General features: G+C 38.5%; 1 protein-coding gene across 1 annotated transcript in view; it reads right to left on the bottom strand.

Annotated features, from left to right (window-relative positions):
* The window catches only part of LOC122790297 (pulmonary surfactant-associated protein D-like), a 365,056-nt gene that overhangs the window by 243,678 nt on the left and 94,520 nt on the right, over positions 1–26,858 (bottom strand). The window contains exon 2 of the mRNA XM_044057799.1: positions 23,353–23,524. Within this exon, the coding sequence (XP_043913734.1) occupies positions 23,353–23,524 (172 nt within the window). The remainder of the gene's footprint in view (positions 1–23,352; positions 23,525–26,858) is intronic.

Genomic DNA, 26,858 nt, shown 5'->3' with positions numbered 1-26,858 from the left:
TAACCTACTTTTGAAAGCAGCCTTGACATTTCTGTGTGTTAGTGCCATCTAGCTCACAAGGCTTAAATTAAAACAAAAGCATTAAAATATAAATGTCTTCCATCTTATCTTTGTACTACCTGTAGTTATGTTCTCCCTTTCCATAAGGCTCAGCTTTACCATCCATTATAACTGTACTATCTGCTGTTTGAGTTTTCCTTAAACTAAATCTGCTTGTCTTAGTTGAATATCTCGGTATGCTGTCTCTTTTCCACTTTCCATAATGGCTTAAGGACATCCAGTTGCACTGCATCTCTGTTTTTACCTTGTCTTACTTTTGTCTTTTCTAATCTTGTTCTGCACAGTTTGATCTCTCACTACTACATTATATTAGTGTCATTAGTAGTTATTAGTCTGACTTATTTTCTAGTATCTTCTTTAGTATCTTTTCAGGCTTACTCTGTATACTGTGCATAATGCACTGTTTAACTCATTTTTTGGAGTACTAGCCTTAGCGTTTCCAGAGCTAGCTCCCTTTTGTATTCTGTTGTTAGTGACTGCAATATCTGCCCTCTGTGCTATCATTAGTGATTCCAGTACTTAGTCCACACTTTATTCCATTTGTATTCGAGTGTTGAACCTGATTCTTTATAAACCTTATTCTATACAGATACTGTTTACCTATTATTTTTTAGAATGCTTTTTATTGAAATTGGCTTTGTGGCTTTGCCTCTCTGTGGTTCCGTCTCTCTAAGCCATTTTCAATAAAAAGTATTCTAATAACAGAGGGACAATATTTTACTCTCTAAGCAAAATATTGTCCCTCTGTCATTAGCGAGACAATACACACACACACACACACACACACACACACACACACACACACACACACACACACACACACACACACACATGCTACGAGTCAGTTGAATTTTTTTTTAACTTTCAAAAAACTGATTATCAGAGAATGATGAAACCCCCATTGCATTGCATTACATATGCTGTGTGTTCACTAATTGTTTTTAAACTTTGGTTCCAAATACAAATAAGTTAATGTCTGTCCCTGTCTATTCAGTTACTGAGCAATGCAGTGAACCACAGGAATGTTGACTAACCTACTTTTGAAAGCAGCCTTGACATTTCTGTGTGTTAGTGCCATCTAGCTCACAAGGATTAAATTAAAACAAAAACATTAAAATATAAATGTCTTCCATCTTATCTTTGTACTACCTGTAGTTATGTTCTCCCTTTCCATAAGGCTCAGCTTTACCATCCATTATAACTGTACTATCTGCTGTTTGAGTTTTCCTTAAACTAAATCTGCTTGTCTTAGTTGAATATCTCGGTATGCTGTCTCTTTTCCACTTTCCATAATGGCTTAAGGACATCCAGTTGCACTGCATCTGTTTTTACCTTGTCTTACTTTTGTCTTTTCTAATCTTGTTCTGCACAGTTTGATCTCTCACTACTACATTATATTAGTGTCATTAGTAGTTATTAGTCTGACTTATTTTCTAGAATCTTCTTTAGTATCTTTTCAGTCTTACTCTGTATACTGTGCATAATGCACTGTTTAACTCATTTTTTGGAGTACTAGCCTTACCGTTTCCAGAGCTAGCTCCCTTTTGTATTCTGTTGCTAGTGACTGCAATATCTGCCCTCTGTGCTATCATTAGTGATTCCAGTACTTAGTCCACACTTTATTCCATTTGTATTCGAGTGTTGAACCTGCTTCTTTATAAACCTTATTCTATACAGATACTGTTTACCTATTATTTTTTAGAATGCTTTTTATTGAAATTGGCTTTGCCTCTCTGTGGTTCCGTCTCGCTAAGCCATTTTCAATAAAAAGTATTCTAATAAGAGAGGGACAATATTTTACTCTCTAAGCAAAATATTGTCCCTCTGTCATTAGCGAGACAATACACACACACACACACACACACACACACACACACACACACACACACACACACACACACACACACACACTCAATAAGACATGAATTCAAAGACAGTAGCAATTTATGAACTGGCCAGTCATTAACGATGGTAGTTACTACTGTTGCCATTTACGGTATTTACTATTATTATTATAAGTGCTTTTCGCCAGTGTGAGCACTTTTAGTTCCATCACCATCTGAAATAGATTGATTGGAAGTTTAGAAAGTCCCCCAGGAAGGCAGTCACAGCTTTTGCTTGCTGTGTTTTCCATGCAGTTCATGCTGCATGAAAAATACACCACTGAGAAAAATGATAAATGACAATGTAATTTTATTAATGATCACCTTTAGCACTTGAGGATGCAGTCTAAACAATCAATAAAATGTGATGTAATTATTAACTCTTTACATAGATCAAGGTTAACAGACTGAAAATTTCCCCCGCACCATTTATGACGTGTGATCAAGACTGCTTTTAACTTCAATGGTGACTAAGGATAAATCTAGATTTCTTAGAATCTTGAGGTCAGTAATCACTGAATAACAAATGTGTATAACAAATGTCACTAGTATTGTGGCTCTGTAAAAAGGCAGTCCAGCTAAATAGTGGAAGAGGGTGACTGCAGTCTACAGTTTAACAAAGACTGACCATGACACTTCCAATCTGAAAAGCAAGGAAACTCCATAAGGTGAAGAAGGGGACAAAAATGCAGAAACATGCACCACTGAAAGTACAGAAAATCTAGGTCAACGCAGAAAAGACCTCACAGAAGGTATGTCTGTTCAGTAATTACCAACTCCTATTTACTATGTCTAGAAATATACAGACATACACACACACACACACACACACACACACACACACACACACACACACACACACTAACCCGCTTCTTCCTACATCATTTCCTACACACACACACACACACACACACACACACACACACACACACACACACACTCACACACACACACATTCACACACACACACACACACACACACACACACACACACACACACACTAACCCGCGATCTTCCTACATCATTTCCTACACACACACACACACACACACACACACACACACACACATTAATGACATGGGATGAATGCTCAGGCAGGCAGGATGAAATATAAATATATAAATAAATAGAATCTGTACATCAGTGCTTAAAGGTACTGCATTTATATTCCAAATAAACTATGACTGTTTACATACTAGACATTAACATTCCAATAATATAACTGATTAACACTAAGAGCCTTAACCTGAAAATGGACTCACTGGAGGCTCTCTTTGCACTGGAAGATGCTGATATCTGTGCGGTCACAGAAACTTGGTTCAAGGCTGTGGAGAGCACCTCTGCCTTACCAGGCTATACCTCATTCCACACATTCCGACCTCAAAATGATGTCGGGAAGACTAAGGTTGATGGAGTCTCTATCTTCGTTAGGGACAGGCATACCTCCAGAATGGTTTGCCAGCATGACGCACTGGAACTACTCCAGGTACAACTGACAGTTGGCAAGACACCCATCCAAGTTATAGCTAGCTATAGACCCACCTCCATGTCTCAGGATACCTACTCCTCTTACTTGGATCTACTTGACTCCATCAAGGTACCCCTCAAACAGCCTGATCTTTGGTGACTTCAACTACCCCACCATAGAATGGGTGAACTATTCTTGCACTAATGCACTCTCTCAAGAATTCATTGACTTCATTAATTCTAACTCACTAGACCAACTCATCTCATCCCCCACAAGGGGAGATAACATTCTGGACTTGGTTCTCACCAACATGGGTGACCATTGCACTACTTCCATAGTATGTTCATCCCTGGTGAGATCAGATCATTGGACTATCTCATTCAAAGTTTCTACCCATCTAATGCCTCCCCAGCCATAATCAAGCTAAAAATCTTCTCAAAAGCTGACTACAACCTCCTAAGGGAGGGCATCTGTAGCTTCACACCACCATCCCCCTCAAAGGATTACGACCACTATGCTGAACAGTATACCAGTGCAGTATATAAGCAGCTGTGCAACTGCATGGACTCAACCATATCCAATAGAAGAAAAACCTGCTCCTCTAGGAAGCAGAAACCTGTTTGGTGGACATCCTCTATCAAAACGCTTTACAACAAAAGGAAGAAAGTGTTGTCCAAGGGTAAAAATGAACAAATTCCAAATTGGAAAAACTCCCTCCTTAACCTCAACAAGCAAATTAGATCACTAGTGAAAACCTCCAAGGTCAATTATGAATTGAAACTGACCTCCATAACAAAGGGAAACTATAAAGTCTTCTTCAGTTACGTCAGGAACCTCTGTGGGAAAGCCCAGGTGTGTTCTGAATTAGTAATTAACAGCATCACTTATGCTGATCCTGTTGACATAACCAACCTGCTAGCAGATAGGTTCAGCACAAACTTCAGCCCCCTGTTGCCCTCCAAAGGCCCTTTCAATATCCCCAATACTTGTCCGGCACCTAACATCTCTGTAGAGCAAGTGTTACTGAACACAGCTTCCATGGGAGCTGATAGTATCCCAGGATATATTCTGCACCATCTCCAGCAGGAACTGGCTTCAACATTGAGCACCCTATTCAACCACAGCCTAAGTACAGGCTTCATTCTAGCAGAGTGCAGAACTGTCATTGTCATCCCCTTGCAAAGAAAGTTGGTGCCACTATTGACTCTGGAAACTATCACCCCATTAGCTTAAGAACTCTGATCTGTAAAGCCATGGAGTGTATTATTATGGGTCTCATAAAAAAGGACATAGGCAATCTCTAAACACCTGACCCCACACAGTTCGAATTTGTCAAGGGCAGATCTTGCATATTGAACCTGGCTGACTTCTTTGAGACTATCACCAGGGCCCTGAATGAGGGAAAGTCATTCCATATAGCTTACTTTGACTTGGCCAAGGCCTTTGACACAATAACCCACTCGGGCATCATCGAAAAGCTAACACAACTTGGTGTAAATCCCTATATCATCAGATGGGTGGCTAACTGGCTCACCGGCAGGACACTCAAAGTCAAAATAGGCACCTCAACCTCTGATAACAGACCTGTCACTAGTGGAGTTCCCCAGGGATCTGTCCTGGGACCCCTACTGTTTCTCATCTATTTTTCAGAGGTCCAGGCAAAGACAAAAGGCCTGCAGCTGACCATGTTTGTGGATGACTGTAAGTTGGGTGCTGTCATTAACTCCCCAAATGGTGTTAATATACTGCACGAGGGTCTCACAGCAACTAATGACTGGTGCCAAAGTCATGGCCTCAATCTAAATACAAAAAAATGTATCATCATACCATTTGGCAAAAACATGATGCCTACTGATTACCACATTAACGGCAATCCCCTAAGCACACAACCTGTGGTGAAAGACCTAGGCGCTCAGGTTGATAATAACCTCACATTTGACCATCATGTAGCGGCAATGGCCAGAAATGCCTTTTACTTGGTTCATCTCATAAGTAAAGGGATTGCATCCAGAAAAAAGGAGATTATTACTTCTCTATACTCCTCTCTCATTAGACCAATAATTGAGTATAACACCCTGCTTGGGATGTACCTCTCCAAACATCTACACTTACTGGAAAAGCCACTGAAATACCTCACAAAGAGAATACATGGCCTCCAACACCTGTCCTATGCAGACAGGCTCAAAACACTATCCCTCTACTTGATAGCGTACAGATTGCTCTGGGGTGATCTGTGTCTCGCCTACAAAGCAATCCTGAACCCTGCCTTACTAGAGATGCTCCAAATCTGTGAGTCTAACTCCTCACGCACTACCCACTTAAAAAGCTTAAATCTAATATGCAGTATCAACAAAACCTGCTGGAGAGACAGGTTTATCTTCCAGAGGCTGCCCCTTCTCTGGAATAGACTTTCTATACATGTCAAACAGAGCACCTTGATGACCCTCTTCAAGTGCAACCTTGATGAGTGGATGGGAAACCACAAATTTGTCCAAGGGGTTCCACCTGTATCTCTCACTGACAGGGGTGACAGGTGCTGATTGATGTTTCTTTTTGGGGATATACTCTTGGCTAGGCTTGTAAGGGCCCCAGGGCCATTAGCCTAGTATCCTCCTATGATGCTATAAGTTCTTCTTCACTAATTTGTTCCTTGCTCATGGGAAGAAGAGAAGAAGTGCCACATAATAAAATAAATAAAAAATCAATACCATGAACAAGAGAAAGTAGTCAACACATTACAATATCATTTGTATTACTGCAATTTTTTTTGGAGTACACCATATATACACTAATTTACAAATCTCACTATTGCAAAATAAATAAATCGTTTTTTTAAAATATTAATATTTCCTCGATAAAAATATTTGAGCAGACTTTGCAGGATAAATAAGTTTTTTCCGTATTTACTTCCAGTTCGTATCCGATACATATGTGAATGGGCATACAAAAAAACTGCTATAGTTTTAGACGAGGACATTCGTAGCATTTTTATATTGTTTTTAGGTTAAGATTGTCCGAATTATTAGTTGTTTCACATAGATATGGTATATAACTTTTTAAGGGAGATAGGGACATATTGGGAGTTCTGGATTATTCCTAGCAGATCACATATATATTAGATAATCATATGTACACACCATCTATAAATATACTTTGTTTGTTATCTGTTCCATTCCGAACTAGAAGGCGTGGATTTATGTTTTATTGATATGTATTGAATGCGATATCTAGTTTTAATTTTATATATGTATAAAACTCAATTGCATTAGTGATAATATGAGCAAACATTTTATTAATGCTCATCTTATTTTACCAAATGTTAAGATTGCTAAATATGACACATGATACAGCATGTTTTACACTAAGACAGGATCGCTCATATTTTGTTTTCCTTTGTACATATGTTGGCACTGACCGTGATTTGAAACAATCTGTTTTCAGTTAGATAAGGAAAGTGTATCGGTAGTGCCTATCAAAGTATATATGTTTGTTTTTATACTATTATGTGATGTGATAAAAAACCTTTTTAAAAAATGAGCACTTTAAACTTTAAAGTCATTACATAGGTCTGCAGGTGTTTTAGGTGACCAGTAGAGGTTTAAAGTGATACTATTTAAATGTATGTAACATTATGTTTTTGATAGTCTGATGAAGCCACTGTTGGCTGAAAAAGCGGCTGCACTACGTTTGGTTCGAATAAAAAGAATTTTATATGTCGTGAAGATTTGTTCATTGATTTGTGGAGACATTACAGTGATTTTTCATACCTAGCGTTTCATTGCCAGTTGGACAACGTGCATGTCTTTGGATTTTGAAGTTTATTCCAATAATATAACTGATTAACACTAAGAGCCTTAACCTGAAAATGGACTCACTGGAGGCTCTATACTTTGCTGGACTGGAAGATGCTGATATCTGTGCGGTCACAGAAACTTGGTTCAAGGCTGTGGAGAGCACCTCTGCCTTACCAGGCTATACCTCATTCCACACATTCCGACCTTAAAATGATGTCGGGAAGACTAAGGTTGATGGAGTCTCTATCTTCGTTAGGGACAGGCATACCTCCAGAATGGTTTGCCAGCGCTGGGCGCTACTGGAACTACTCCCAGGGTACAACGCTATTGACAGTTGGCAAGACACCCATCAAGTTATAGCTAACTATAGACCCACCTCCATGTCTCAGGATACCTACTCCTCTTACTTGGATCTACTTGGCGCTCCATCAAAGGTGCCCTCAAACAGCCCTGATCTTTGGTGACTTCAACTACCCCACCATAGAATGGGTGAACTATTCTTGCACTAATGCACTCTCTCAAAAGAATTCATTGACTTCATTAATTCTAACTCCCACTAGACCAACTCATCTCATTCCCCACTGGGGAGATAACATTCTGGACTTGGTTCTCACCAACATGGGTGACCATTGCACTTTTTCACTTCCATGGTATGTTCATCCCTGGTGAGATCAGATCATTAGACTATCTCATTCAAAGTTTCACTACCCATCTAATTGCCTCCCAGCCATAATCAAGCTAAAAAATCTTCTCAAAGCTGACTACAACCTCTAAGGAGGGCATCCTGTAGCTTCACACCACCATCCCCTCAAAGGATTACGACCACCACTATATATGCTGAACAGTATACCAGTGCAGTATATAAGCAGCTGTGCAACTGCATGGACTCAACCATATCCAATAGAAGAAAAACCTGCTCCTCACAGGAAGCAGAAACCTGTTTAATTGGACATCCTCTATCAAAGCGGCTTTACAACAAAGAAGCTAAGAAAGCACTGTTGTCCTGGGGTAAAAAGCAGACAAATTCCAAATTTGAAAAAACTCACCTCCTTAGCCTCAACAAGAAGCAAACGTTAGATCACTAGAGTGAAAACCTCCAAGGTCAATTATGAATTGAAACTGACCTCCATAACAAAGGGAAACTATAACGTCTTCTTCAGTTATGTCAGGAACCTCTGTGGGAAAGCCCAGGTGTGTTCTGAATTAGTAATTAACAGCATCACTTATGCTGATCCTGTTGACATAACCAACCTGCTAGCAGATAGGTTCAGCACAAACTTCAGCCCCCTATTTGCCCTCTCAAAGAGCCCTTTCCAATATCCCCAATACTTGTCCGGCACCTAACATCTCACCTGTAGAAACAGGGTGTTACTGAACACAGCTTCCATGGGAGCTGATAATATCCCAGGATAAATTCTGCACCATCTCCAGGAGCGAACTGGCTTCAACATTGAGCACCCTATTCCAACCCACAGCCTAAGTACAGGCTTCAGCGCTTCTAGCACAGTGCCAGAACTGTCATTGTCATCCCCCTTACTACCAAAAAAGTTGGTGCCTATTGACTCTGGAAACTATCACCCCATTAGCTTAAGGAACTCTGATCTGTAAAAGCCATGGAGTGTATTAATATGGGTCTCATAAAAAGGACATAAGAGCAATCTCTAAACACCTGACCCCACACCGAGATTCGAATTTGTCAAGGGCAGATCTTGCATGTGAACCTGGCTGAGCTTCTTTGAGACTATCACCAGGGCCCTGAATGAGGGAAAGTCATTCCATATAGCTTACTTTGACTTGGCCAAGGCCTTTGACACAATAACCCACTCGAGGCATCATCGAAAAGCTAACACAACTTGGTGTAAATCCCTATATATATATCATCAGGTGGGTGGCTAACTGGCTCACCGACGCCAGGACACTCTGCAAAGTCAAAATAGGCACCTCAACCTCTGAAATGTAGACCTGTCACTAGTGGGAGGTTCCCCAGGGATCTGTCCTGGGACCCCCTACTATTTGGCATCTATTTTTCAGAGGTCCAGGCAAAGACAAAGGCCTGCTGCAGCTGAGCCAAGTTTGTGGATGACTGTAAGTTGGGTGCTGTCATTAACTTTCCCAAATGGTGTTAATATATACTGCCTGGCGAGGGTCTCACAGCAACTAATGACTGGTGCCAAAGTCATGGCCACACTCAATCGTACAAAAATGCAAAATGTATCATCATACCATTTTGGCAAAAGAAAAACATGTGAAATGCCTACTGATTACCACATTAACGCAGCAATCCCCTATTTTAGCGCACAACCTGTGGTGAAAGACCTATAGGCGCTCAGGTTGATAATAACCTCACATTTGACCATCATGTAGCAGTAGCAATGGCCAGAAATGCCTTTTACTTGAGTTCATCTCATAAGTAAAGGGATTGCATCCTGGAAAAAAGGTGAGATTATTACTTCTCTATACTCCTCTCTCATTAGACCAATAATTGAGTATAACACCCTGCTTGGGATGTACCTCCAAACATCTACACTTACTGGAAAGCCACTGAAATACCTCACAAAGAGAATACATGGCCTCCAACACCTGTCCCTATGCGAGACAGTGGCTCAAAACACTATCCCCTCTACTTGATAGCGTACAGATTGCTCTGGGGTGATCTGTGTCTCGCATACTACAAAGCAATCCTGAACCCTGCCTTGCCTAGAGATGCTCCCAAATCTGCAGAGTCTAACTCCTCACGCACTACCCACTTAAAAAGCTTAAATCTAATATGCAGTATCAACAAAACCTGCTGGAGCGACAGCTTTATCTTCCAGAGGCTGCCCCTTCTCTGGAATTTCTCAGACTTTCTATACATGTCAAACAGAGCACCTTGATGACCCTCTTCAAGTGCAGCCTTGATGAGTGGATGGGAAACCACAAATTTGTCCAAGGGGTTCCACCTGTATCTCTCACTGACAGGGGTGACAGGTGCTGACTGATGTTTCTTTTTGGGGATATACTCTTGGCTAGGCTTGTAAGGGCCCCAGGGCCATTAGCCTAGTAACCTCCTATGATGCTATAAGTTCTTCTTCACTAATTTGTTCCTTGCTCATGGGAAGAAGAGAAGAAGTGCCACATAATAAAATAAATAAAAAATCAATACCATGAACAAGAGAAAGTAGTCAACACATTACAATATCATTTGTATTACTGCAAATTTTTTGGAGCACACCATATATACACTAATTTACAAATCTCACGATTGCAAAATAAATAAATCTTATATAAGCTAATAACTCTAACACCATTCTCAGCTGGCATGGAAAGATAGATTCACTGACTGTTTTGTTGTTTGAGCCCTAATTACATCATCTGCCTTACTACATGTAATCACACTACCCATTCTGTCTTTGCAAACTTTGACCCAGCAGAGATACCAGAAAGAAGGTGTGTGTGTGTGTGTGTGTGTGTGTGTGTGTGTGTGTGTGTGTGTGTGTGTGTGTGTGTGTGTGTGTGTGTGTGTGTGTGGTAATGCGTCATGTGTCGCGTCTGTCATTAACATACCTCTCAACTGTCCATATTTAGCCTCATAGTTTTGTTTAATTTCTCATAAAATCTGTGTTTTTCTGGCAAATTATGGAGGACTGAAGTCTCTAAATAATGACATTTATTATAGACTTTCACACTTCATATCCTTCAAAAAAGATCATGACAGATGGACAATATTTTACTAAAGACTAAAAAGCAAAAAATAAAAACATAAATACAAAAAGATTTTTTTTTTAAAAAAGAATGATTTTTATTGAGTTGCTCTAAAAAGTAAAAAAATAAGGAAGAATTGTGAAAACCGCAAAAGAAACACTGGTGGGATGATTTTATAAAAGCTTTTGAAGACGGTTTTGTTGATTCCTGCTACTTCTTCTGGAACCTCATTATCACAACCAGGAAAACCAGCCTCAAATGTTTTTTTTTTCTGGAATCAGTCTGTCTGTGCTTCTTTTGCAAAGTTTTCACTCTTCTTCCTTATTGTTTTTTACTTTTTAGAGCAACTCAATAAAAAGCATTCTTTTAAAAAAATCTTTTTCTTTTTCTTTATATTTTTATTCTCCACCTGTGAATGCTGTTTCTCCACTTCCATCTTGTGTGAATCCCTACGTCCCCTCCTCCTATCCATTGACTTTATCTCCTCACCTGCCCCTCATAACTACGTTCAGTTGCTCTCTAGCTGCAGTCCTTGAAGCCTGGATCATAACACAACATATATCCTATAGACTGGGGACTCATGCAGACTTTTTAACCCAAAGTAATTTTCATATGTAGTCCACACATTACAACAGCCTCATGCAATCAAGGCTAAATGATTATTCCTAGTGAGTTCATTATCACCTGACTATTATTGTCTGTTACTACTACTTCTTTGTAAAGGATCATTTTTCAAAGTTCTTCCTTTTCTTCTTCATTTCCACTTTACTAGTCATCTCTTTCACCACTGTTCTGCTTACCCTAATCTTTATATGTTCTAAAATTCAGAGAGTGCATCCCTGGGGCTACCATTTTCTTACATGACCACACTTCTTACAATAAACCTTAGTCACATCATCCCTTTACATAATTATTAGTTTAAGTAACTATGTCTTCTATTTCAGTATCACGGAGGAAGACATTTTATTGCCTGCTTATATCTAATTAAAACAATCACAGGTAGACATCTGCTCAATTTCTTCTTCATCTTCTCCTAACCGCTAGCTTTAACACCCAGTTCTGGCCTACCCAGCCATGTCTTCTTCGTGTCTTGGTCATCCTTGCAGTATACATTAACACATTCACAGTGCTGTTATGAGGACAATCCATGACAACTCCCAGAGCACTGCTTGAATTATAGATATTGGAGCACAAAATTAACATTCCAAGTATCTCAGAATCCTGCTTTAATCCATTCATCCATCCATCCATCAATCCATCCATCCATCCTTAACCCCTTTTCCCGGTGGTTTAATCCATAGGAGTCTTATTCTAACTACTTCTTCTAACACCAGCCACCTGGCTCATGGGATTGGCAAGAGGTAAGAAAGATTCAAGAAAGTCCCGCGATGTTTATATTACAGATCAATTCAACCCATGCATCCATGTATGCAGTTCCGTAATGTCGCATTAACTGAAGCCAGCCAGGATGGCCTGTTGTTTTTCGGTATTAGATGAACAACTGATTGTCCCTAAACTGGCCTCTGCCTACAACCACTGCTCTCACCATTTCCCAGCATCTTGCATTAGCATAGATGCTTAACAACACTTACTAAGCATCACTTTGGATTTTGTACACTGTAGTATGGTATGATGTTCATCTACACAGATGTCTGAGATCTCTAACCAAACTCATTCCTTCATTACAATGTCCAATTCCAATAAGATATCCCGCCTTTGCAACTTTTAGCTAGACATCGTAATGAACCATATATGAAAACGCTACAACCCGGTTAGAAAGCCTGTTACTTATGTGTTCATAGTTAGTAGGGAAGGTGTTTGTTAAAAGATCCCAGCTTCAAGGATAGCAATCAGAGGGCACTTTGTATACTAGAAGGATTGGGGAGTCAGACCTATAACAACAGGATAAAACACTATTAAGCCTCCCTCCTCAGCTATAGTGCTAAACACATGCTTGATTAGAATTTTACTGTTCAAAGAATGTTACACACATCCCAGAACACACTTTCAGTTTGGGGTTCAAATGATATCTGTTAGAGGCATTCAAAATTCCATTCCCCTACCACCCCACTTAGCGATCTAGTTTAGGTAGTGTGTCCAAAATAATCAATATCTACTTGCTTGGATTTTGCACAAAATAAACTAGGATTAGCAAAACACCACCTAAACTGATGTTAATTGTGCATGTTATCTATTTAAATTCTAACTGCCTAGCAGCTTGAAATATTTTCCTATATAACTCAAACCCAAATAATACGAGATTTACTCACTTCTACACTATAAAGAGGTTTCAAAAGAAAACAAGCGTCCCGAGGCTCATACCTGAGAAAACTTTTTTGTTTATGTTCTACCACATGCAATAACAAAAAACTAGAACATCTGCAATGATGCCGCGCACGCGCATAATTAAAGTAAAAAGCATTAAATGCAATAAAATTTTAATTCTTTAAAGACAGTAGGGTACAATTTGTACAATTGTACAACATAAAAGTGGTTTCCAAAACATCCCCTGTATGCCTGTATGCTGGCAGGAAACATGTGAGCCTGATAGCATGTGCTCTAACTCTTTCAGGGCTGCAGGAAGTATTCGAGTCAATGTTTCAGGAGGAAGGAAGGAAAACAGAAAAGTGAAAATGTAGGAAGTAGGGTGAAAACGCGTCATCCTTCTCAACTGCTTTAATTGTCGAATGTCAGTGATTTTTTGGTTCATGGTTTTACCCCGTCCTTTGTATTTTGTTATTTTCTGGTATATCTGTGGATTAAAGTCAGTCAGTCCAAATAATGCCAGAGCATTACAGTTTTCATACTTGTCATTGTTCATAAAATAAATTAATGTAAAGACTTCATTACATTTTTTATGTGAACTGAATTAAAATAATATCTAAAATATGTCCCTGATTTTTGGGTCTCTTCCTGATATTTTTTTAGCTTTTGTCCCCCCTCCTCACAGCAGCTAACTATCAGCTGCCTGCCACTTATCGCCTTCATTTCCTCATGAGACTATGGGACCTGCAATGTTAGCTTGTCCCCAGGCTCAATGCTTGAGCTCCACACCCGCCGGCACTGTGAGGGGAATGAAAGGCATGCTTTGGTGCAGCATCATACCTGCTGCTGAGGGTGTGTCCCCTAACCCCCTGACCCAGGCAGCCTTGCAAGCCGCGCGACTCCAGCACTGTTGCTGCCCTCTTGTGCTGCATCGTGCATTTGGCACGCCGAACAACCTCTCAACTAAGAGGCACAACACCTGCTTACCAGCACCGGCCCTAACCAGGATAAGTAAAACACTTTTACTGAAGTGATCTGAAGCTGCCTCTCCACATCCTCCCAGGCGTGAGCCAAAGTTGGCCACTCATTCACCTATCTTCCTCCTGTAACGGCCTGTAGTGCCTGTAGTGCCTGTGGCGTGTGGTTTAATCATTTGGTTGGCTGGGCATGAAAGTAAGACTTTTATCCCTCTGTGAACCACTTGCCGCGGCTTACATAGCCGAATTCTTGATCAAGAATTTGGGAACTATGGATGGAAGATGGAAAGCAGGGCAGAACTACAGGTGACGGTACGTACAGCTGAGGATGTGAGCCTTAACTCAGGATTAAAAAGACAGTTCTGTGAAGATTTAGACAAATAAAATGACAGCATTAGAAGTCATAACTGATAATTGTGGTCATCAGAAGCTGGCCGTCAACTTGTAATGAAGGAATTGTGGGAATTGTAAGTAGAATGCGAGGGGTTCAAAAACAAGGCCAATGATACTTCAGAAAGAATGATGGCAGATGGATGTCAGGGGTTATGTGTAGAACTTTAATGAGCATGCTGCAGCTATACTTAGGTTACGGAACAGCTGAGTTTCGCTCAAACTCAAGCAAGTTCAATAGATTCTAAAGAGAGACACACAAAGCTGGGAGGGCTGAGAGAGCTGCAGACAAAGTGTTGTTACTTTTTTGCTGCATATAAGCTCAAGCTTGTAGATGGAATTGCAAAGCATTGAAGGGTAATGAATGCATATAGCGGCACATTGAACTTGTATTGTTTACCTCTGTAATATAAGGACATAGGAACATAACGTGCAATTGCATGAGAAGTAATGAAAGGAATTCAACGGTACGGGCGAGGATAAAGACATCTGCTCAATTTCTTCTTCATCTTCTCTAACTTAACTGCTTTGCCAGTTCTGGCCTACTTGTGTCTTCTTCGTGTCTTGGTCATCCTTGCAGTATACATTAACACATTCACAGTGCTGTTATGAGGACAATCCATGACAACTCCCAGAGCACTGCTTGAATTATAGATATTGGAGCACAAAATTAACATTCCAAGTATCTCAGAATCCTGCTTTAATCCATTCATCCATCCATCCATCCATCCATCCATCCATCCATCTATCCATCCATCCATCCATCCATCCATCCTTAACCCCTTTCCCATTGGTTTAATCATAGGAGTCTTATTCTAACTACACTTCTTACCAGCCACCTGGCTCATGGGATTGGCAAGAAGGTAAGAGGATTTCAGAAAGTCCCTTGATGTTTATATCCAGATCAATTCAAACAATGCATCCATGTGCAGTTCCATCGCTAACTGAAGCCAGATGGCCTGTTTAATTATTAGATGAACAACTGATTGTCCCTAAACTGGCCTCTGCCTACAACCACTGCTCTCATTTCCCATCTTGCATTAGCATAGATGTAACAACTTATTAAGCATCACTTTGGATTTGTACACTGTAGTATGGTATGATGTTCATCTACACAGATGTCTGAAGTCTCTAACCAAACTCATTCCTTCATTACAATGTCCAATTCCAGCCAGATATCCCATAGCACAGCTAGACATGTGTGAACCATATATGAAAACTACAACCGGTTAGAAAGCCTGTATGTGTTCATAGTGTAGAGGGTGTTTGTTAAAGATCCCAGCTTCAAGGATAGCAATCAGAGGGCACTTTGTATATAGAAGTTGAGGGAGTCATACCTATAACAACAGGATAAAACACTATTCGCCTCCTCAGCTATAGTGCTAAACATGCTTGATTAGAATTTTACTGTTCAAAGAATGTTACACACACCCCAGAACACACGTTCAGTTTTGGGGTTCAAATGATATCTGTTGAGGCATTCAAAATTCCATTCCCCCTACCACCCATAGCGATCTAGTTTAGGTAGTGTGTCCAAAATAATCAATATCTACTTGCTTGGATTTTGCACAAATAAACTGAGATTGTAAAACACCACAAATTGATGTTAATTGTGCATGTTATCTATTTAAATTCTAACTGCCTAGCAGCAGAAATATTTTCCTATATAACTCAGAAACCCAAATAGAATTTACTCTAGCTACCTCTATAGGGAGTTCAAAAGCAAACGTCGGGCTCATACCTGAGAAAAACTTTTGTTTATGTTCACATGCAATAACAAAAACTAGAACATCTGCAATGATGCACGCAATTAAAGTAAAAAGCATTAATGCAATAAAATTTTAATTCTTTAAAGACAGTAGGAGTCTCAATTGTACAACATAAAGTAGTTCCAAAAACATCCCCTGTATGCCTGTCTGGCAGAAACATGTGAGCCTGATAGCATGTGCTCTAACTCTTTCAGGGCTGCAGAAGTATTCAGTCAATGTTTCAGGAGGAAGGAAAACAGAAAAGTGAAAATGTAGGAAGTAGGGTGAAAGCATCCTTCTCAACTGCTAATTGTCGGAATGTCAGTGATTTTGGTTCATGGTTTTGCCCCGTCCTTTGTATTTTTGTTATTTTCTGGTATATCACTGTGGATTAAAGTCAGTCAAATAATGCCAGGCATTGCAGTTTCATACTTGTCATTGTTCATAAAATGCACGTTAATGTAAAGACTATTACATTTTTATGTGAATTAAAATAATATCTAAAATGTCCCTGATTTTGGGTCTCTTCCTGATATTTTTTAGCTTTGTCCCCCTCCTAGCAGCTAACTATCAGCTGCCACCAACTCCTCGCCTCATTTCCTTGGACTATGGGACCTGTGTTAGCATCCCCAGGCTCAATGTGACTCACACCCACGGCCTGTGAGGGGAATGAAGATGCTGGTGCAGCATCATACTGCTGCTAGGGAGTGTCCCCTAACCCCCTGACCCAGGCAGCCTTGCAAGCTCCAGCATTGCTGCCCTCTTGTGCTGCATCATTGCATTTGGCACATGAACAACCTCTCAACTAAGAGGCACAACACCTGTACAGCACAGAGCTAACCAGGATCGTAAAACACTTTACTGAAGTGATCTGAAGCTGCCTCCATCCTCCCAGGCGTGAGCCAAAGTTGGCCACTCATTCCTATCTTCCTCCTGTGACCCCTGTAGTGCCTGTATTGTTAATTAATCATTGGTTGGCTAAGGCATAGTAAGAACTTTATCCCTCTGAACCACTTGCCCACATAGCCCGAATTCTTGATCAAAGAATTTGAGAACTATGGATGGAAGATGGAAGGCAGAACTGCAATCAGGTGACCCTACAACAGAGGATGTGAGCCTTAACTCAGGATTAAAAAGACAGTTCTGAAGATTTAGACAAATAAAATGACAATGTGAAGTCACTGTGGTGGTCATCAAGCTGACCGTCCTTGTAATAGAAGGAATTGTAGAAGTACAGGGTTCAAAGAAGGTAATGCTAGGAAAGAATGATGGCAGATGGATGTCAGGGGTTATGTAGGAGCTTGTGAGCATGCTGCAGCTATACTTGGAACAGCTGAGTTTACAAACTCAAGCAAGTTTGTAGATTTAAAAGAGACACAAAGCTGGGAGGGCTGAGAAGAGCTGCAGACAAGTGTTGCACTTTTGCTGCATAGAAGCTCAAGCTTGTAGACGGAATTGCAAAGCATTGAAGGGTAATGAATGTATATGAGAAGCATGACTAGTATTGTTTACCTCTGTAATATAAGGACATAGGAACATAATGCAATTGCATGAAGTGTGAAAGGAACTGGTACAGGCAGAGGATAATTTTCAGACTTCTAATATTCCAGAAGTTGATGAAGTGGTTTTGAGTAGATAAAGATATGAATGAGACCTGACATCATCTGGTTGCAGAACTGTTACTTTTCTTTACAGTATTTCACTTATTGCAACACTGGTTCCAAAATCAACCAGAAATTTCAGAAGTACCCCTTTGTGTCAATGGCACTTGGAATGAGTTCCTGTACTGTATTTCATAGCATGTGCTGTGAATAAAGGAAATGTTTGTTCTTCACTGTTAATATTACTTTCACTGTCAAGAACATGATTTGAACTATAAGCATTACATTTCCTTTCAATTCCTTCAACACATACATACTTTAAGTTTTTTATTTTTATTTCCACAAGTTCTTGCTATTTGCTCAGTTCTGCCAGAGGTGAGGCATTTTTTCTTCTTTCTTAAATATACAAACAATCGGTAGTTAGCTACTGTTTAGCATGGCATGTATAATATGCATCAGTTTTGTTGCTTTCAATGATTTTGGGTTCAGACATTTTACAATTCTATTCCTGTTCTCTCTTACTCTGTTACATGCTAAAGCTGTCACAGTATCACAGTAATTTATCTTATGGGTGACTATATATAAATATTTATATATACATACATATATATATATATATATATATATATATATATATATATATATATATATATATACATATATATATATATATATATATATATATATATATATATATATATGGTTTACTATCACAATTTCGAAATTTAAAAAAAAATATGAATTCAGCAGATTTGACATTTTCATCGAATATCGAACATGAAGTCCATCTAAGAGCAAAGGTAAGTGAAACACCTACACTGCAATTCATGTTTTAGCAAAGGGGCAAGCCCCCCTGCATCACCTGCGGGGGGCTGCACTCCCAACACCCCCCTGTAAACTATATATTCCAACTCCGATCACACAACAGTGAGGAAAGGGATACATTTCCCAATCCGCACTGTACCATGATCTCTAGTCATAAGATTGAGTAAATATTAGCGAATGCACAGTGCATTTGCTGATATGTACTTTCACTCTTATAACATTCGACAACATGGAAATTGGCAAACTACCATTCGGCATTTCCATGTTTGCCAAACATACATTCTAAATTTTGATAATAAACCTATATATATATATATATATATATATATATATATATATATATATATATATATATATATATATGTGTGTGTGTGTGTGTATATATTATGTTGCTTTTCCTATTAAGGCAGACGTTAAGGCATTTTAGTAGTAAATTTGTTTGTACAACAGCCTTCTTTATATCGTTATATTGGAGCATTATTAATTCCTCACACAATCTTTTCTTTCAACATTTATTGTAATGTATCTTCATAATTTCTTTGCCAGGTTAATTTCCTCATCTCAGCCATATGCTAAAACATTTTTTTTTTCTTTTCTGACAATTAAGTATCTCTGAATTATGCCACTTGCTTTAAAGTTAAATTTATTTTAAGCAGCTTACAGTGAACATATATTTACATTTTATTATCTTTCTGGGTCTCTCAGGACTCAGATGATTGCTGTTTAAAATGTGTTTTTTGGGTCCGTCCACACTTATAATGACTACTGTCATTTTCATTTTCGGTCTCATAGCAAAAATGTCTCTTTATTTTACAATATTCCTTTCAAAACTGTGTTTTTGCATCAAATGTAAAGTACTTACAGATCATCTTTGCTCTTGTATTTCCTTCTCCTTCAGCATTTTTACAGAACATTATAAGCATTTAATTTTCAAGAACCCCCACCAAAACCTTACATAAAAAAATCCATCACCTTTAAACCTAAACTCCATGATGAGTAACATAGCATTACAAACAGGACAGCAGATCAAAACACCAGAAAAAGGAACAGAATGGCCCATTATCAGCAGGTTTGAGCTGGTTCCTAAAAATATTGCAAATGCTGCATCAGCTAATTCTTTACTCTGCACACCTTCACCATTTAGTGACATAACATATGAACACAATGTAACATACCACATAAACAAGTGCATATATGCTTTATAGAAAATAAAGCAATACTGTTTAGCACTATGATAAAACTAAGTGACATTACATATGAACATAATGTGACATACCACATAAACAAGTGCATATATGCTTTATAAAAAATAAAGCAATGCTGTTTAGCACTATGATAAAACTGAGATTATTCCCTGTTGGCAATAAATTCAGTGAGTCTATATCACTTTGTCGAAAAACCTAATCTTTGAATACCTTTTTGTCGAACCCTATCCATCAAAATCTTAATCCATCAAACATTAGTTTAAGCAAAATTTTACCAGGGAAAACAAGCAGTAGGCCATCATCAGGAATTTGTCCTTTTCCCCACTGCAGTGCAATCTTGGAGTTGGTATGTTTAGTTAGGAGGGGTGTGGGGGGCAAAGTCCCCCACCTGGGTGGGTTTTAAATTCTGGGATTTTGTGATGCTCACGTGATTGACCAAGCATTTTTCCCCTGGGAAAAATTTGCTTAAACAAATGTTTGATGGATTAAGATTTTGATGGATAGGGTTTGACAAAAAGCTATTCAACTATTAGTTTTTTTGACAAAGAGATATAGACCCAAATTCAGCTCTTACCTTCTTTCATGAAAGGTAGCTACTGCCAGCCCATCTATCTGGAATTTTGTAAAGAATTATTTGCCATTTGTGAATATCAACATGATTCATATAAGTTGCTTGTGTTACAAATGTATTAGAACTGTAGGCTATATATATATATATATATATATATATATATATATATATATATATATATATATATATATATATATATATAAAACTAGGTTTGCACAGACATGTTTGCTGAAAAGATGTTTTATCCATGGTGTACCTAACTGGAAAAGAACAGAAATGTACATGCACTATTGCAACTGTTTAAATGTATATTTTAACAGTGGAATCTGGAATACAGGAGGTTAACTTCAGAAAAATAACTGAAATTAAATTATTTTATGGCCAGGCCATAAAAAGATGTTATTTTTCAGTTTCAGTGCAGCAACAGACGCAATGTCTGTACTATCGAGATTTCTGTATTGTCTTTAAATGTGGAGGAATGTAAATTGTTTTATGACTTCCATCATCTGCCAAAAGATCTGAGGTCTATGTATTTTCACAGTTAGATGCTAAATACTGCCAGATTTCAACAATGGGGATTTCATCTGGATAGAGTCAGATAACAAGAAATTATATCATTCTGCAAGCTATCCCAGCAGTAACATTTGAGATATTAATTTATGAAATGTCTTAGAGAGAGACAGCAGTCTGCATTCTGTCTTGGACCTGGCAAGATCAATTCACCATACCTCTGCTTTGCTCTGAGTAAGTAAGTCTAGGGAACAGTATAATTCTCTTAGATAAAGTCTGGAATATAGCAAAGCTTAATTTAGAAGTTTTTCTTGATTTATTTGAGACTGTCCTCCAATGTTGTTTGAAATAGTTCCTGTGATTTACAACTCTGATGTCACTGTAATTATATACTGAGTATTTTCTTGTTCTTTTATTATTTATTATTAAATATATTTAAACCTTTCTTTGTGGCTGATCTGTCTAGACATATTTAAGTTCTGAGAGTACTTACATATTTATTTGGTGACACAGTTGGCCACTCCTAATAGCCTTGCTCTTGGTCAAACTACAATTTGTATTGATAGTAACATTACACAGTAAGATTGTACACCCTTTGTTAAGGGCCTTAAAATAGCTGATAAGGAGTGATTGGTGGCATTGTTAACTACCTTATAGTCTGGGCAGAAGGGGGCAGAGTTACTAAACATGTGCCAGCCTTTCCTAGGTATATGTGTATGTGCAAATCAAACTTCAAAGTGTGTGTATGCCGGCTACTTGGACAGGGACACAAAGCACTGGTTGGGCAGAGAAAGAGTGCTGGCAGGACTTGGCTTGGTCACTCAGCTGTGCTGGAGTGGAGTCTTACTGGGGATCTGGAGAAAGAGGGAGAAACCATCCCAAAATTGATTGTGGTCTCTGTGTGTGTGCTCTTAAGGGAAACTGTACTCAATGCAGAAAGCTACATATGGAAATACTGTGTGTGTACCTGCCATCCTCTCAGTGTGCATCCCCCACTGGTGCCAGTGGTGAGGACTGTGGCTCCATGATTACCAGTCCAGTCATGGGGCTTCACACTTTTGCACACTGTTCTATGCAGTTTTAGATACTTGTTTGGCTAAGTAAACACCTCTATATCTTTCACTTAACAACCTTATAAGCTTCACTCTAAAACCATGTCTCAGACTAAATTTGCATATCCTGTTTTTGGACTACTCTCAAATAAGGCATATGATACTCAAGCAAAAGATTGTACTAATAAACCAGTAAGGGCACACAGTATATACTGAATCTGCATCTTTTGTCACATGATATGGACTGCAAACTGTCCTCAATATAATTTGACATTTCATCTTTTTCTGATCCACAGTACAATATTACTGTGTCTGCTGTTTCTGCAGTCAAGAGGATCCCCATCTCACTGACCCCCATCTTGCTCCATGTTTCAATGACATCTTTTCTCACTGTTCTACTATAATTTTAAAGTTGTAAATTTGCAGGAAATTATAGTTTTAAGGGAAAAGCAGTTTCCTGCCTGTTTGATCCGGCTAAGATAGTTTTTGAAACCCAGAGTTTTTAATGATCATTTATGAGCAGTCAGTTTGAAGACTAAAGGTTAACATATTACTTTTCATAATTCAGGGGCATACTACATTGTTTATTCTACGAAAGTTAATCACAAATTACTACAATGTTGATTAGTATGACTAATGTGAAATCACAAGCACACACACACACACACACACACACACACACGCACACGCACACGCACACACACACAAATACAGAGAAAGTCCTCTGTTTGAGCACTGATGGAATCATAGTATTGAAAGGATAATAACAGCTTTCATTTTGGATTCAAAGCCAAAACCTCCAACATTGTATGCTGTTATCACTTACACTGGCCCAAAACCCACGAAAAGCAGCTACACCAGTCCGGAATCACCAAGGCAAAGGCAAACTCACAATAAGGTAACCACTACACTTTTATTATTTACGTTAAATATATTATACCAAGCAACACACACAATGACAGAAAGAATAAAGACTTCTTCAAATAAATCCATCAAACAAAACTGCAACTATTATCACTTACACTGGCCCAACAACACCTCCGGACAGGTGGCTGTTGAGTTTTTCTCTTAAGAGCCTTATCCTTTCACTAGCAAGTTGATTAAGGCAATTGACTAATGCGATCAACCAATACAAATTAAAAAAAAAAAACTTTCTGTCATAACTCCTTCCAATAAAGTTCTTTTTGTTTCATATCCAAACTTTTTATTTTATCATAATTCTGTGTTAAAGTGTTTCATTTTGAGATCTGCAAAAGTTAAATTAGAGAAATGGAAAATGTTTTCTGAAATACATGTAAAATTTCATTTTATTAATTTTTACCTGCTTCACCTTTCTCGCCTTTCTCGCCTTTTCCAGATAATCCACATATTTCAGAAAGTGGTCTGCATACATCAGAAGCATTAGTCAATCCTTGACAGGATATTGTCTGAAACACCACAGCAACCAGAAGCATACTAAATACGTTGAGCACCCACATAGTGAAGGACCAAATCTACAGTGAGAAACAGTATCATCAACAGTAAGAAATCAGCACACAAATGTATATATACTATTCCTATTTCTCATAAAACAAAATCTTGAAAACATGAGAAATGTTTAGTAGAAATGACATACCTTTATTTTCAAATGTTGTGCGAGAAACCTTGTACAGTTAATATCTAATTCACTAAAAACATATTTTGAATAAATTGCATACCTAGGACAACTGAATATAAATACTTTATACAAGGCTTTACATAAGAATGACTGGCTGCCAGGAAATAAAATTCCACAACAATTTCATTCTTTCTTTCACCTCTTACCTCAGATAGCTTTGTTAAGAAAATATATTGTTTGCATTATCCAGGATACTTAAATTATTGCAGTTATAGATAGATGCAAATTGTTTGCATTATCCAGGATACTTAAATTATTGCAGTTATAGATAGATGCAACTTAACCTGTTCAGCAGCTTTTCTGAATACAAATAGGCATGTAATTGTGCAAGATGTCTAAATACAGCATGTGCTAAATGTATTTTACTTTGGTCCCATCTATTTGTCTGAGATTGGTACAGCTCTACCTGCTTTCAATAAAGTTTAGTGAACCAATATCTTACCTTGCCATTGATACTAACAGAATGATCTTTAAGAAAACATTTAACATAGTGTTCAATTCATTTAATGCTCCATATCAAATAGTGTTCATAGTTCATTTAATGATCCATATCAACCTTTGAGCCATATTCAAAAACCAGTTCAGAACATTATCATTCCCCTGGCACCGTTGACAATAAATATATCGAAGTTGCATGCTTTACAAATCAGGGTTGCCACAAGCTGCATATTCAATGAAAAACATAGAGATCTCAGATGGATTAAATTACCGCAGCCATGTGTTTATTGCCATTTACTCAAATAGAAGGCAATTATTATGAGATGTGCACAAGGCAGGAATGTCAGGGAGGCCATTTGATTTCTTTCATAGCATTCCCCTAAACCTACAAGACAACAGACAGCACATCGATATCTGGCCCTTCTGATTCAACATACCCACATTATAACAGCTTTTTAATTTCACAATTCATCACAATTCCTCTGGGCCGCCTTACAATCTGCCAAGGAGCCATTGCCGGGCTGGTAAGTACCCTGGCAATTCATTCCTTGTCTAAACCAGTTCCCCCACAGTTCTACCTCTGCAACTCCACAGAAACAAAAGCTAAGATTATCCTATGCCAATGATTTCATTATTCCTAGAAGGGACTGAACACTGACTGAGAATAAAATGTCATCAGGCAAATATTTTACTTTATTGTAAACCCTGGAAAGCTGTTACCATCCTTAAACTATTATTTAATTTGGGAAGAGGGGGTTAGGTAATGAGCGTGTGTGGCTCTAACAGATGCATGCATTATCATCATATCAAACGTAGATGTCTTATTCTACGCTACTATCCAGTCAATGGTGGTGTCCAGGAAGGCTGGCCAAGTTCCTATCCTGGTTTGAACATGAACCCCTAGGATAGGGAATGAAAATGTGTCATAGAGTTGTTGTCCTCTCTGTCTTTGGGGTTGCAGCATGTATCACCCTGGTTGGAAACTGGTAAGCCATCCCTGTGGCTCAACCACTATTCATTGGTTGGTGAAGGAATGAATGGCAAATGGATGTATGCAGTGTGGCCACTGGGTCAGTCAAGATGAAGGTCTAAGGGAGGGAGAACAAAAACAAAATGGTATCTAAGCAGTTCTCAAGAATGGCAAAAGAAACATGCTACTGAATGAAGATAAAGTTACAAGTGAAAATCATCAGTATAACTGATATTGTATACAGCTTCCTAAAATGCCATCTTTTATACACAGTGAATGACAAAAAGAAGCTAAAAACAGAAACCCTAAAGAATCATACAACTAATGAGTAACTTCTTGATGAGTTAATTCTAGCTACAACATGCTAATTGCACAGAAAAATATAAAAGATAAACCACTTAAGGACTATGGAAGTTAAAGCTCAGTGAATGTCCAGGCATTCTTCTTCTTCTTTCTGCTTTTCCTGATTAGGGGTCGCCACAGTGGAACAACGGTCCGCAGAATGAGTGGCAGTGGAGTTTTACAGTATCAAGTTGCCAGCCTGGCCCCCAACCTTCCACAGAAGGCACACACACACACACACACACACACACACACACACACACACACACACACACACACACACACACACACACACACACACACACACACACACACCTAGGGCCAATGTCTTTGGGATGAAACGGGAGCACCTGGAGGAAACCCACACAACCACAGGGAGGACATGCAGGCTCCACACAGAAGGCACCCCAGCCAAGAATTGAACAGGAGAACCTCTTGCTATGAGGCAATAATGCTAACTGCTGCGCCACTGCAGCTGCCCCAGTGAATGTTCAGGTATTCAATATAGGTAATGTTGAGTTTTTCTCCCTGGGCTTCTGCTGTAAAAGGACTTTGTACTGTCATGCTTTCCCAGTAGTAAAGGGTGAATAAATAAATAAACAAATAAATAAATAAAATAATCATCTCATAATCAGTGTTGTCAAGTGCATCTGAGAAATCATGGAAGACAAATAAACTCATTTACTCTCATAAGTTTTAGTGCTAAAATTATATCTAAATCCAGTCTGAAAAGTATCCAGGAGGTCATGAGAAGTCAGATGAGATTACAACCAAAGCAAAATAAATAATTACATGCATATATAAGTATATACAAACATACGTGCTTACATACATACATAAGATAAGATAAATAAAAACAGACTTCTCCATAAATTGGAAGAATTCTATGACTACGTTTTTTTTATTCCTACAAGTCTTTTGGGTTTTTAATACCATGACAGGAATGTCCACTATTCCTAACTCAAAGTAAGATTAAAGTTCATGAAATTAGAATTGTTCAGTCTTTGATGTTAGCCAGAAGTGCTCTTCGCAGCACCTGCAATGTGTTAAGTAATGACTCCTTCTGCAATTCATACAGAGTTACATGCATCGGTAACATATCTAAATACAATTCTAAATTCTTTTTTATAACAAGACAAAATCAGCAGAGTCCCTCAAAGTCTCAGTAAGCCAAGTGTCACACACAGCCCAAAAAATCAAGCACTGTAAGAAACTTTCCACCAGGTGTTCTCAGTGGAATAACTATACAAAAATACTTCCTAGACTTGAAACAATATAAACCTAGTACTGGTATTAACTGTTATAAAACTTAAACTTAAGCTTAAAAAATAAAAAAATAAAAAAATATATAAAATAATTAAATAAATAAAAAAACAAAGCTGTCTGCTAGAATAAATCTCTTAAACTTAGTAAATCAAGT

The sequence above is a fragment of the Protopterus annectens genome, chromosome 16.part0 (genome assembly GCF_019279795.1).
Source record: "Protopterus annectens isolate FY-2018-M chromosome 16.part0, PAN1.0, whole genome shotgun sequence".
Lineage (NCBI taxonomy): Eukaryota > Metazoa > Chordata > Ceratodontiformes > Protopteridae > Protopterus > Protopterus annectens.
This window is presented reverse-complemented; position numbering and strand designations above follow the sequence as displayed.